A 14,576-nucleotide genomic window follows, 5' to 3' on the forward strand; every position below is an offset into this window, starting at 1 on the left:
TCAAAATTGTTAGTGGGTTGTGAAGAGCGCTGAGTGAAAGTGTTTTTGTGACAGAAATTTAAAATGACAAAATCTGTACGTTGGCTGCACAGTCCTTTTAAGAAAACTAAAATGCTTACCTTTGGAAATGCTTCCCCAATTTTTAAAGCAGATCCTAGCTTTGTTAAAGGGTGTATTGACTCCACTCTTCCTTGCACCAATTCCAGTTCTCAGGTTTTGACAACTTCCAGAATTCCTGCCAACAAAAGCTTTGCATGGTGTTGACCTTCATCAGAGTTTGCATCAGCCAAAACCAATTTGTGAAACTCATCATGCTTTCATGACCTAAAGGTGAATGGGGAATTCACCCTTTACCCACTCATTTTTGGTGTTACTACGTATGTTCTAGAGTGCACTTAAAACATGGGAGGGGCATGGTACCAACGACCCTCTGCCTGATAGCAGCTGGTGTCAGCACGGCCCCTCACGAGAACCCTCAATTACATGTATTTAAAATTGAAAGGTGGGCACCGGCACCACAGGTGAGGCTGAATAAACAAACTGTCCTCTGGATGCCATTTAGTGTGCCAGACCGGGGCCCGCAACAGCAGCACTGCCAAGCCCCACAGGACCCAGAGCGGCCCACCCAACCCATTTACTTTTGGGATAAGACATTTGTTTGTAGTATTTCTTTTTTCAGGAGATCTTAGGAATCCAAGACATAGAAATAGACAGACATTTGTCATCCATATAATATTAATAACACAAACACAATAAGAATTCAATGCAGTGACAGTGCAACTCCCTTAATCACCAGATAATTCAATTTAGTTCAATTCAATTTTATTTATACAGCATCAAATCACAACAATAGTCACTCTTAAAAATAATACAACAGAGAAAACCCCAAAAATCATATGACCCCTATGAGCAAGCACTTTGGTGACAGTGAGAAGGAAAAACTCCCTTTTAACAGGAAGAAACCTTCAGCAGAACCAGGCTCAGGGAGCTGTGGCCATCTGCCATGACCAGTTGGGGTGAGGGGAGGAAGACAGAACAAAAGACATACTGTGGAAGAGAACCAGAGAGGCCTGCATTTGTATAGCGCTTTACTTAGTCCCTATGGACTCCTCCTACTGTGCACCAATAACAGTCAATAAGGATTAAAATGATTTCAGTGAGTGCCTTATGAAGGATTTGTTTCTTGCTGTTTTCCATCAGACACGTATTCTCTGTAAAAGAAATACATTACTCTTTGTAATTGCAGTGTTTTGCGATCCATTAGTTAATTCATGTCATCTGTTTTTTTAATCCATCGTGAAGTCCCATTGTAAAGTAAAACTTTTGTCAACCTAATCTTTATCTTGATCAAAGTAGGCAAGGTATATTTTTCCATAGTCTTCTTAGCAATCATTTCTTTTTGCTAGTATTCCTTCAGCCACTTGTCTTCCTAATGTGTCTACTTCTGTGCAGGAACAAGCTCATCTATACTTAGGTTGCCTTCCAGCCTTTTCTCCATGATGGTAAGTAGCTTAACCCCGTCCACCACCAGCTGGGTCAGTGCGACCTCGGTAAAGCCAAAGGTTGCCATGTTGCTTATATTATAGAGTTCCGGGGAATCTGGGAAATGAGGAGATTTGGAAAGTTTAAATCCAACACTGACAGTTAGTGGTGTGGGATGTAGCAAATGTGGTATTGATCTGATACCAGGTAAATACAGCATGAGTATTGCTAAAACCAAATACCAGTACTGATACTGACCCACGTCATCCCTACTTGTGGCCCGTATATTGACGTGAAGAAATATAACACAATTTGGCCCTTGAAGTTACACTTTTTTGTTAGGGAGGATTTGTTCGTTGTTGAGTGCAATGTTAAAATAAGTTCTTTAAAAAGCAAAAACTGATTTAATATGAATTAATTCAAAACTTAGTCAAAGTTTTGAAGCTATGAAATATCAGATCTAGGTCTTCTGTTTACCTGTTTTGTCCATGTTGATCCTCAGTCTTTTCAGAACATCCTTAAGGTGTTTATGTGTGGGAAGGTGTTGCAGTTTGATGAGGACGCTGATCCTCAGACCTGTACCCACATTAGCCGGGGAGCTCGTCACCCATCCCAACTGCTGCTTCCAGATAAAGGGATGTCTGAGACCTCTGTAGTATTTTTCCAGCTAGACACAAACAATCAGTCTTCATGAGTTCAACCTGGTTTCCCTGGTGGAGCGTTTGCAGTTACTTTTTAAGGCCTTAAGTACTTTTTCTAGAACTAGCATAAGTGAAAAACAAATATCCATCCATTCATTTTCTATTGTTTATCTGGTGCTGGGTTTCAGGGGCAATAGCCTAAGGAGAGGAGGTCCAGACACCCCCCCCCCCCCCCCCACTCCCCCAAGCTGCCTCTTCCAGCTCACGTGTTGGACAACTGAGAAATTCCCAAGCCCACCTCACCCCCACCCACCTCAGATGTCTTTTTTCAAGTTGGAGGAGTAGCCCCTCTTCTGTGAGTCACTCTTGAATGACTTGAACTCATTAGCTATTGCAGCCAGAGAAAACTATCTCCAGTTTCCACTGCTTGTATCAGTTTCATTCTTTCAGTCATTACTCATGACCATAAGTTAGGGTATAGATGTAAACTGACAGGTCAACTAACAACTTCTCTTTCATACTCAGCTCCCTCTGATCTCAGGAAGCCAACAAAGCAACATCATCTACCTTCTGCCACTTGGTTCTGCCTAGAAATTTTGACCATAAAATTTATGATTTATAGTATTGAGCCCTGTTACATTAAATTTATACTGGGAATGAGTTCAACTTATTGCTGGGAATCCAAGTTCTTACTGAGATTGTGCATGGACTGAATAGCTCATAGCAAAAGGCTAGATACGCCATATTCCCTAAGCAACTCCCACAGGATCCCCCAAGGGACGCATCTGAATCCTCTCCAAGTCCACAAAACACATGTACACATGATAAACTCCCATGCACAATCAAATATCATTGAGAGGATAAAGAGCTCATTCAGCACATGACTAGGATGGAAAGTGCATTGTGCTTCCTTGCTATAGATCGGATAATAATAATTATAAAATTGGTCAGTAGCCAGCAAATTAGGGTGTCCTGGTGCCATGTGCACTTATAAACATTAGGATGTTTATAAGTGCACACGGCACATCTTAATTCTTGTTGACAAATTAACATTTCAACAGAAGTCCAATAACAAACCTGACTTGTTGCCCAAGTCAGTGTTGAAGTTCCCTGTTAGGACAATGAAGATGCTAGGTGGGGAACACTCAGCACCACACCCAGCAGCTTCAAGAAGAGTAGGGAATCTCAACTGTTGTTTGGTGCATAAAAGTGCAAATGACAGTCAGCACCTATACCCAATCTGAAGAAGCAGAGAGGCAGCCCTCTCATCCACTGGGAAAAAACCCAATGTACAAGCAACAAGTTGGGGGAGGGGGTACAGTGAACATTTTATTAGGATTATTTATTCATTTATTAAAATTTACCTTTTGCAAGCTGATGCAGATGCATTGAAAAGCTTCAGCCACATTGGCATCTTCTCGCATTGATACCAGCCTGAGGTGCTCATCTATGTTGACCCAGACCAACAGGCTCCTGTTTTCACTCACCCTGCATGAAAAATTATGGCACATTAAACATCTGACTTTAATTCATTTTAAACATCACAAGCTGACAGTGACTATAGATTGTATTTAAAAGATGGATGTAGCCAAGATTGTAAATGAACTGACTCTTATATAACCCAGAGCACTCAAAGCAGTTTATACAACATGCCACATTCACCCATTTACATAAGCACTTTCTTCTATGCTTTTAAGTGCTTTCTGACTAACATTTACACACATTCATACTCTGATGGCTGTATTGGAGAGCAACTTGGGGTTATTATCTTGCCCAAGGATATTGGACATGCAGACTGAGGGAGCTAGGGATCAAACCACCAACCGTCCCATCAGTAGATGACCTGCTCTACCTCCTGAGCTACAGCCACCCCCATATCACTTATTAGTTTAAAAAGTCCTGATTTTGAAATCTCAAGCTGTCTTTTAACTATTGCCATTTCATTTCATTTTGAAAACTGATCGATCTTGACAACCACAAAACAGGTCAGTGCTAAAGTATACCCTGCTTAATCTTCTAGGTACATATAGTGACCATAACACGAGGTGTAAGGATTTTAGGTCACACAGACAGACATGTTTTACATAGCTAAAACAACTTGGGTTCAAATTGACCCCAGAGGAACACCGTATGCAAAATCTGTAAAGCTCACTGAATCTTTTATTTATGCTTTAAATGTTTTACACTTCTGTAACAGTGTCTCTCAAGAAAGATTATGGCATTTATGGGAATCAAACTTGTAACTACCTGCGACCAGAGCAGGTTCTATATCCAAGAAAACCATACTGACCAAACTGCCCTGGCATCAGGCCAGTCCCGGGCCACACCTATGCGGAGCTGGAAGGAAGTTGGAGCTTTAAGATTCAGCTCACTCTGTTGCTCTTGGCTTAAGTCCGTTAGTAAGAGAAGTCGACCTGCCAGCTCCTGTTCCAGTTGCTGCAAAGCTGAAAAACAGGAGATTGGTAACTAGTTTGGTGTCATTGGTACCTTGTTGACAAAAAATCTTACAGTTTTTCTCCATTGGTTTGGCTCATTTCTTGAAACAGAAATTACATTCTCAAAACTCTAAGATCATTTGGCAAAACAATCTTACAGTTTAGCACAACACTATAGCTCACCTGCAAAAGCTCATATCTCTTCCAAAACTGTTCACTCGGGCTTCAATCTAAATCCCTTTCTCATTTAAACAGTCAGTGTCTCCAAAATGGCAAAGATCCTTCTCAATAGCTTTGGCTCATTTCTCGACACAGATCGGACATTCTCATCATTCTTGGTGCTTTTGTCAAAATAAACCTGGATAGTTGATCACAACAACATGGTCCACCTGCAAACGCTCATATCTCTCCTAAAACAGTTCCCTCATGTGTCAAAACTACATTTCTTTCTAATCTGAATAGTCAGTGCCCCCAAAATGCATCGTCCCTTTGGCATTGTGTGAGTACTGCCATACAAAATGTTTAGATGTTTTGTCACTATGGCAGAGGACCAACAATATACAACAGAAAAGAGTAGCCTCCAAGGTTTGACATCACTCAAACTACCAAGGAAATGATAACCATTTTTTATTCACACGCAAAGAAAATTTCATACATATGTAAAAAGAAAATGTACATTACAGTAGTAAATTGTATGAACACAAAATCAAAAAACAAGGACTTATTCAGTGGTTGCTGTCCACTGTCTTCACCCTCCTGATTATTTACACGCTGTTGTCCGTCTGGCCACAGATTCTCGTCCACATCACAGCGGATACTTTCTCTTGCAATGCAACGAGGGAAGAAACGGTGTGATGCCGCAACCATCCCCTGCATTGATCTCCTGTCATGTCGTCACACGCTGCGTCCATAGCATGGAGCAGGGACGGCTGATCCTGAGCATGATGCTCATACACTCTCCACCTCCAAGCAGAGAAAAACTCCTCTATCGGATTGAGGAAAGGAGAGTAAGGTGGTAGGAACCCCATGACCAACCTTGGATGCGTTGCAAACCAGCTCCTAATGAGTGGGCTATGGTGGAAATTGACATTGTCCCACACAATTACATAAATGGGTAGGTGAGGCCCTATGAGACCTCTCTCATTTTCAGGGATAAAATCGGTATAAAGGTGATCCAAGAAGATGAGGGGCTTGTGTGTGTTGTATGGGCCAAGACTGGGGATGTGAGTGGCCACACCATTTTCAGAAATGGCAGCACACATAGTTATATTGCCCCCTCGCTGACCTGGGACATCCACTGTGGCCCGGTGGCCAATAATATTAAGGCCACATCTTCGGCCCTTGGCCAGGTTGAAGCCAGCTTCATCCACGAACACCAGGATGTGAGGGGTCTCATGTCCTTCCAATGCCATTATTCTCTAAAATAGAGTAAAGAACATAAAATCAGTCATACAGAAGAGTCATATACTACAGTTAGACAATTACATGTTCTCCCCCACAGGTCAGGCCACTACTCCAGTGGTTCTAAACTAGTGATAGGCCTATGAGGAAGTACTGCAGGGGTATTTGATAGAAAGGGGAGTGGGAAATACTGATGACTTACTGAGATGTTACAGTAAAACCCACAGTATTAGATTTGATTGGGAGACAACAAAATAAGGATTATAATGAGAATCGTATCATACAGTAAACTGCAGTTTTCTGTTGAAATTGTTGAAGTCAGATGAAGCAAATACTGATTCTGAAATCAGGTAAAGGAGGTATTGAAACCAAATAAGTGAACTACTGCTTACTGTGATTACAGGTAAGGTTATAATGAGAGACAACCAGTAACTGACTTACATTTACATACTGGTAGCGCAGCTCCTTCAGTCTGTCAGAGTTCCTCTCAAATGGTACCCTGTAGATTTCTTTCATTGTCATCTGATGCTTCTTCAAAACCCGGTCTATTGTGGAGATGCTTATTGTGTTTATATTCTGGAATATATGATCGTCCTGAAGGATGGCATCACGGATCTGTCTCAATGTGATGGTATTATTTGCCATCCCCATGTTACAAATCTCTCTTTCCTGTTGTTCATTGAGCAGTTTTCCTCTGCCACCCACGCGAGGTTGTCGTCCACTCCTACACAAAGAACAGAATACAGTAAGTTACCAGTGTAATTGTATTATTGTTTTACTCACAGTAACTTCACCACGATCCTAATGCAACATTGCACAGTGACTGGAATACTACTCTAAACTGTATAAAATATGTAATTCCATAGTTTACAGTAATTAGTTCAATATATTTCTTGTCAGATTTAGTATCAAAACATTCCACTAGTCCTCTCCACCTGCTAGTATAGACCTACTACTGTAGGCAGATGCACACAAAATCTCTACAGTAAGTTATACATTCTTTGCCTCACACACAGTGCCCTGTCCTATACAACATATAATTCCATCGTAGATTACATAGAGTACATACCTGTTTTCCCTGCGAAAGGTTTGGATGATGGAGGAGACTGTAGAGCGAGGCACATTAGGCTGCACTCGACGACCTGCCTATGCCATTGTGAGGCTATGGTTTATGACATGGTCTATAATCGTGGCCCAAATTTCATTCGGGACAGCACAGTGTCTTCGCGCACCTCGGCCTCTTCCCCCTATTCCTCCACCACGCATTCTCAGTCCTCCTCCTCTTCTTCTTCTTCCTCCTCTTCCTTGAGGAAGAACTTCCCCTTGTCCGTTTGCTTGGCCTTGTCTATCCATGTTCAGAGATCGGACTGGCTCTGGTCAAGCTCTATGTATCTGTGTTTGGCAGCACACAATCATGGAACATACCTGTGTGTGACACTCCCCCTTTGTTAGTCTAGTTTCACCTGACTGTCGATGACTGTCATCAATTTATCAAATGTTCAAAGAAATTCATATATGGTATTCATGGTATTATGTTCTTGACCAATTTTGACAATTGAACAGATAGTTGTGCATGCGAGTACTTATACAATGAAATGAATGATCATTAGACTGAGAATCAACTAATCAGTTTAGATCTACAAGATCTATTCATTTGGAAAATGTGCTAAATGTGGGCTAATTGTATAACTGTAGGCTACTTAATCATTTGCAAAGATGCACTGAGACAATTGAGACATGTACTAAGGCATTTGCCATTTGATAAATTGAATGAGAAATGCCATTCTGTTGTGAACATTTGCCAAGAGGTTTGGATGTTTGTCTATGTTATTTTGAGAATGTAATTTCTGTTTCAAGAAATGAGCCAAACCAACGGAGAAAAACTGTAATGTAGTAACACACTAATCTTAATAAAGTAACACTTAACTACTCTTAAATAGACTCGCACAAGAGTCACACATGGCATTGTCTTCATTCTTGACATGAGGCATGTGAGATTATTATACTGTCATATGTTACATTATACCTTTAATCAAAATGATTGAATCATGATACTGCTGTAGGCCACATTATACTTCTTATTATAGATTGTGTAATCATTGTGTAGTTTTAGTTTGCATTATACTCCTGAGTTAGAAGAATGTGAAAATCATTAGATTTATTAGATTGATTTGTATTATATTATACTGCTGATTTACTGTGAGTTACACTGTTTTATGACATTCCATACTGCTGATTTATAAAGAGATTACTGTGTGCAGAGAATCATGGTCTTGCTTTTCTGATTGTAGAGAGAACAGAGCAGACTGCACGAGAGCTTCTCCTCCACCTTTGTTGGAAGCAGAAAAACAGGGAGCCAAGATCATAACTTAGGCTCACTGACAGAAAGTATGTGGATGTTTAGGCATTTATGACTAGGTGGGGGCCACCAGAGGCTATAAGAGTTTGAGTAACGGTCTGACATTTTGAGATCCGCTGTGACCCTCTTCGTGCACGTCTCCCAGCCTGGATGTATTGCGCATTGTGCTTGTATGAAATGATAAGAATTGTATGGATTAAAATTGTTGATTGAACAGTTATACACCGAGTGTTGTTCTTCCTTCAGCCCAAGGATCAAAGAATTGGGAGGTTTTAACAGGCATCAAGGGTTAACTGTCACAATTAGCAGTTTGCTTAAGCTTTTTTTAATACTTTCTCTTTATTGATTTTCATCTTATTTTACATACAGAACTAAAGAGGGCAAGGGAAACTAACACATTCACATATGTTCACATATTCCAAAATACACAACGCCTTGTTTTACTTACATATATTACATATTGCACAGGTGCATGTTCCATTCAAACAAATTCGCAGCTGTCCCTCTGCATCACAGAGGTATCAGTTTCTAGTCTCTTGACGTATAACGATCCCATCATTCCCAAAGTCTCTCTCCTTTCTCCTTCTGTAGCCGCAGTGAGAGGGTAATCAGTTCCATATGATGAATTGTGTTAATAATGTCTGTAACCAACATTTAGTAATTGCCTTTTTGAATGCAACCATAAAAGTATGAGTCTCTTTTATTTATATCCTCAGGGATATTCTCAAGGTACATGGTATTAAAGGAGAAGTCCAGTGTTACTTCCAGCACATCCATCACCATTTGTTTAATCTCCTCCCAAAAGGTCTTCAGTTTAGGGCAGAAGACATGAAAGCAACCTGCAGCGACCTCCCCGCACTCCCTCCAGCATGAAGCGCCTGAACCACTTATTTTGGATTTCTGCTTTGGTGTGATGAAGAATCTAATTAAATTCTTCCATCCAAAATCTCACCATGTTAAAGAATTTGTGGTAGATAACACATTTTTCCACATCCGCAACAATCTTCCTCTGAGATAGTTATACCTGCTTCTTTTTACCATTGATGACTTACATATCTTGTTGAGGTCTTTTTCATAGCTATAAAACTTCTGTACATTTTGCCTATAGTACCTCTTATAATGTTCTCACCATAAGCATCCATAAATATTTGGATCACCCCACTAGCATCTGCGTCAAGCATTCTAATTTCCTTCCGGAAGAAGCTCCGAACCTGTAGGTAACGATAAAAATCTTCCCTGCCGATCTCTTAAATCTGACACGTCCTCAAAATTCATCAGCTCCCCAAGATTGCAGTGATTCCATGCCTGGACAACTCCCTGAATTTATGGTCTAACAATGCTGGAAGGAAGCGTGGGAGATACGCTGGCCATCCCAGCAACCCTATTTCCCTATTAAGACCAAAAATTTTAATCACATCTGCCCATTTTTTCAGGGAAAAACTTACACATAAATTTTGCATCTGATATGCCTGTGGTAAACTCTCAAGAGACCCCAGAACCAGGCCCGGCCCTAACCAATCTGGCGCCCTAGGCAAGATTTTAGGTGGCGCCCCCCTACATCGGCAGTGTAGTGTATGTACTCACAAGAAACTGAATAGCTTTGTCTTTGACCTTTTTTTTTTACTTAAAGAAACCAAATTCACAATCAGAATAATTAACAAGATAAAAAAATATATGAATAAATAAATGAATACAAAAAATAAAAAAATGAATATATGAAATACAATAACACCGCTTGATGCTGCTGCAAAACTGGTGGGTTGTGCTGCTGAGGTGGAGGCAACAGGAAGACCGCTTGATGCTGCTGCATCATGGCTGGGTTGTGCTGCTAAAGCTGCATCACTGGTGGGTTGTGCTGCTGAAGTGGAGGCAGCAGCGGTAGATGTGGTAGATGGCCCAGGGGTGGGATTTAGAAACTTCAACAGTGCATCTGAAGAGAGGAGTATGTGACACCACTGAGTATTAAAGTCTAATAATAAAAACATATGATTCCAGGAATAAAATGAAATTATATAATATAAATGAAAAACCAAAGAGATATATGTATGATGTTAACTGATATGCAAATTAGATTAGATTCAATTTATTGTCATCATTACAGTGAAATGCTGAATAGCAGAATGCAAAGTAACAGTATAATATCATATGAGAATGTTATGTTATGATTATCTTTGACCGAATCACAGCAGTGCTCATATTAAAAAACAGCATTCCCTCTCATGTGATATTGCTTAATTAACATTAATGATGTGCACTTTAACAACTAGGCTTACAACTATAATATATACAGGGGTGGAAAAGTGACTATTACCTGCAGGGTAAACGTTAGCTAACCAGAAGGCAATAACAATGTAAACAAAAAACACCTGCTTAAAAGATGAATACAAATGAGGAATGGTGGGAAAGGTGGGAGTACTGTAATTACCTAATGTTACATTATTATTTTCCATAACAATTTAGCCCCCTCCACAATATTAACTGACGTTAAAACAGTTAACTAGCTATTTATTGATTAGCAATTAGCGAATCATGTAACATTAGCTTAATGCTAAAAATTTAGGTTACTATCACATTCAGACAAATAATTTCATGTAGGCTAACGTTACCTACCTCTGTCTTTTTCTCGTTTCTCCTCCTCTTCTTTTCTCTTTTTCTTCCCTGGGCACCTGACAGTTTTGGCCGTTTTGACATCTTGTGTTGGACTTTTTGATGTGGTGACGTCCAAAAGGAACCATGATACGGGAAGGGAGGGGGCGCATCGTACGGGGAGGGGGGGCGTAATGTTCTAACAAATAATATTTCTATTAAATAAGCTTTACTTTGCATTTTAATTAACGTGGGATTATTTTTTGTATTTAGAAATAATAGTACCAACTTTTTTCTTTTTTTTTTTCCAACATTTGTGGCACTGGCGTGGCGCCCCCTGATGGACGGCGCCCTTAGCATTTGCCTATACGGCCTATGCCACGGGCCGGCCCTGCCCAGAACAGACTGTATTGGGAAATCCATCAAAGAAAGCTCAATGTCCTTCCATTTTGCCTCAAACTTAGAGTTACACCAGCACACTAGAGGTCTGATCTGGGCTGCCAGATAGTAATCCCACCTCTCCAGATCTTCATATATCTTCTTGTTCACCCAATTATAATTAACTTCATATAACGATGCAAGGTCTTTTGTCAGCAGGATCCCCAAATACTCCATTTGAGATTGATGTCATCCAAATCTATATCTTGCTACCAATTGTCTTGAGGGGTTAAAAAAGAATGTCAAGATTTGAGTTTTTTGAATGTTTAGTCTATAACCAGACAGTCTGCCATATTCTTCCAGTATTTTCATAAGCAGAGGATTTCCCTCTTCCGGGTTTCCTAGCGCTACCAGCACGTCGTCTGCATACAAGCAAATTTTATTTTCCACGTTCCCTGTTGTAACCCCCTCCAATCGAGTCTCTTCCCTGATGCATTGAGCCAACGGTTCAATGAAAAGGTTAAGGAGCAGTGGGCTCAACAGACAGCCCTGCCTACAGCCACGTTGTAGTGTTATCTGATTTGAGAGGCTTCCATTAACTTAGATCCTCGCTGTTGGAGACATATAAATCATTCTTATACATTGAATAAACCTGTCACATAGCCCAAATCTCTTCAACACATGAAACAGAAATTCCCACCCGACCGTATCGTATGCCTTTTCCACATCAAGCCCAATTAGAACTGTTCCAGTTTTCCCTTTAAGTATCTGGTCAATAATATGAATGGCCCTTCTGATATTATCGTTTGTTTGTCTGTTACCAATGAAGCCTGTTACATTGATGCCCACGCTGATAGAGGAGGCAGCGGCATCAAGTACTTAACCTCTTAGCCAAAATCGCAGCAAATAGTTTATAGTCTATATTTAACACGCTAATAGGTCTATAACCTCTGGGGTCAGTTTTATCCTTCCCTGCTTTTGGTATGACAGAGATATACGCCTCCCGCCATGATGGTGGGAGCGCTCCCCCCCCCCACCCACTCAGAGTGTAATTAAAAGAGGCCTTTAATAGCGGGATTAAGGGTTCCCTCATCTGCCTATACCACTTTGGTGGAAATCCATCACATCCTGGGGCTTTAAAAGTCTTGAGTTTTGAGATCCCAGTGTTAATCTCTTCTGCTGATATTCCTCTGACGAGTTTTTCATTCTGCTGCTTACCTATAAATGGTAGATCTAGGCTGGATGAGAAATTCTGAATCTTATGCTCATCTGCTTTATCCAGTTGTGTGTATAGCTCAGCGTAATATTCTTCAAATGCTCTCTGAATTTCTTCGAGTTTATTAGTTATCTTATTTGTCTTTAAATTTCGAACTTTATGAATAGTGTTCTCCTGTTGTTGCCTCCTGAGTCTCCATGATAATAGCCTAGCAGCTTTGGGTCCTGCCTCATAACACCGTTGTCTATTATATTTTAATTTTTTTTCAATTTCCTCACTTAAAATTTTGTGGCTCTCCTCTTTAACCGGCAGTTGTTCCAATTATTCCAAATTTTCCTGTAAATCTGACAGCTTTTTTGCTCTCACCTTCTTTAGGACTGCACATTTTGCAATAATTTTACCCCTAAGGTATGCCTTAGCCACATCCCATAAAATTGTAGGATTAACTGTTCCATTGTCATTGAGTTCTAAATATGTTTTTAACTCCTGTCCCATTTCTCTTTTAAATGAGTCATTATTTAACAGACCTGTGTTAAGCCTCCATAAGGTGTTTTTGGGGCTAGCTTTAAACCCAATCTTCATAGTTAGTCCCGAATGATCAGATAAATCTCTCTGTCCTATTATACAATCCTTCACTCTGTAGAGATCTTTACTAAAAGTAAAGAAGTAATCAATTCTTGAGTACATATCATGTCTTGCTGAATAAAATGTAAATTTGCGTTCATTTTTGTGTAAATATCTCCATATATCTATAAGCCCCAACTCAGATAACATTGTTTTTACTTGTTTCTCTAATTTAGTTCCCCGCCGGTCTCAGCTAGTTGTAGCCCATTTTGGATGGAGAAGTAAATTGAAATCTCCTGCACATATACATGTTCCAACACTTTCTGTGGCAATAAAGAACCCTCAAAGAACCCTGTACTACTACCAGGGGGTGCATATATATTACACAGCGTGACGTCTTCCTGTTCCATTTTCCCTTTCACCAACACAAATCTTCCCTCTTTATCTTTATGTTCTCCAGTAAACTCAAAACCAACCTTGTTCGGTATCAGAATGGCCACTCCTCTTTTTTCCCCTGATCTATGTGAGGCATAATAAATATTTTTGAACCCCATTCTCTTCCACTTCTCAAGTTCTTCCTTTGATAGATGCATTTCTTGTAGAAACGCAATATCAATTTGTTCCCTTTTTAGCTTTGAAACTATCTTACTCCTCTTAATGGGATTCTTTATACCATTCAAAGACAGTACCTTATAATACCGCATATTAGGGCTGGGCTATATCATACCGTTCACGGTAATACCGGTGTAATTTTGGGCAACGATAGGAAAATGAAACATGGCGATAGAATATGGGTAAAACGCGCATGCGCAGTGCCTATGTTTACATATGCACATGGCGGCGACGCAGAATGAGAAGAGCGAAAGTGGATCGTTAAATGAAACGGATGAACCAGAATTGGTTTGTAAAAATGCTGCTGGTTTAGCTTTCGTGGTGGAACTGGTTTAGCTTTCGTCCGTCAGATACACAACAAAGCACTATTTTTGGTAGAGAATGCTAGCGGGCCGTCGTTATTACCATATTGTTTGGAAAATACGGCACAGTTAAAATCAATCCTTTGATTTTTCTGAAAATCAACAGAGCCCCTTATAATCCCGTGTGCCTTATGTATGAATTCTGGTTGTGTTTACTGACCTCGAAACGATTTTATGTACACGGCGCTCAAAAATCTGTCAAATGTTTTAGTACGACTTTGCTAAGCTACGAACCCACACCGCTTGATGGATTGTCGGAGCATTACGGCTATCGTAGGCAGGCGCCTCGCGGAGTGATACGTACCTGTGGCGGAGCGGGGGGTGACTTACTGGGCTTAAGCCCGGGTTGTTTTGTCAGAAGCCCGGGGTCTTCTGCCGTTTACATCTGCGCTGTTTACATTCCACCAGATGCTAATGCTAAGCTAGCATTAGCACAATTGAGCAGCAGCATCAATAACAGCCTGGTAGCACACCCGGACAGTGTCTTTATTGCGGCTGGGGATTTTAACCACGCGGACCTGAAATCTGTACTTCACAATT

The 14,576-nt window shown here is 40.5% G+C and overlaps 1 protein-coding gene across 1 annotated transcript in view; it reads right to left on the reverse strand.

Moving 5' to 3' along the window:
• Positions 1-805: 805 nt before the first annotated feature.
• Positions 806-14,576, reverse strand: part of LOC309708443 (creatine kinase B-type) — a 29,963-nt gene continuing 16,192 nt past the window's right edge. Inside the window, exons 6-9 of the mRNA XM_082536499.1 lie at positions 4,414-4,567; positions 3,488-3,611; positions 1,960-2,149; positions 806-1,599 (exon numbers count right to left, since the gene is read on the reverse strand). Coding sequence (XP_082392625.1) covers positions 1,439-1,599; positions 1,960-2,149; positions 3,488-3,611; positions 4,414-4,567 — 629 coding nt within the window. The 3' untranslated portion in view covers positions 806-1,438. The remainder of the gene's footprint in view (positions 1,600-1,959; positions 2,150-3,487; positions 3,612-4,413; positions 4,568-14,576) is intronic.

This window comes from Aulonocara stuartgranti (assembly GCF_965226115.1).
Source record: "Aulonocara stuartgranti genome assembly, chromosome: 6".
NCBI lineage: Eukaryota > Metazoa > Chordata > Actinopteri > Cichliformes > Cichlidae > Aulonocara > Aulonocara stuartgranti.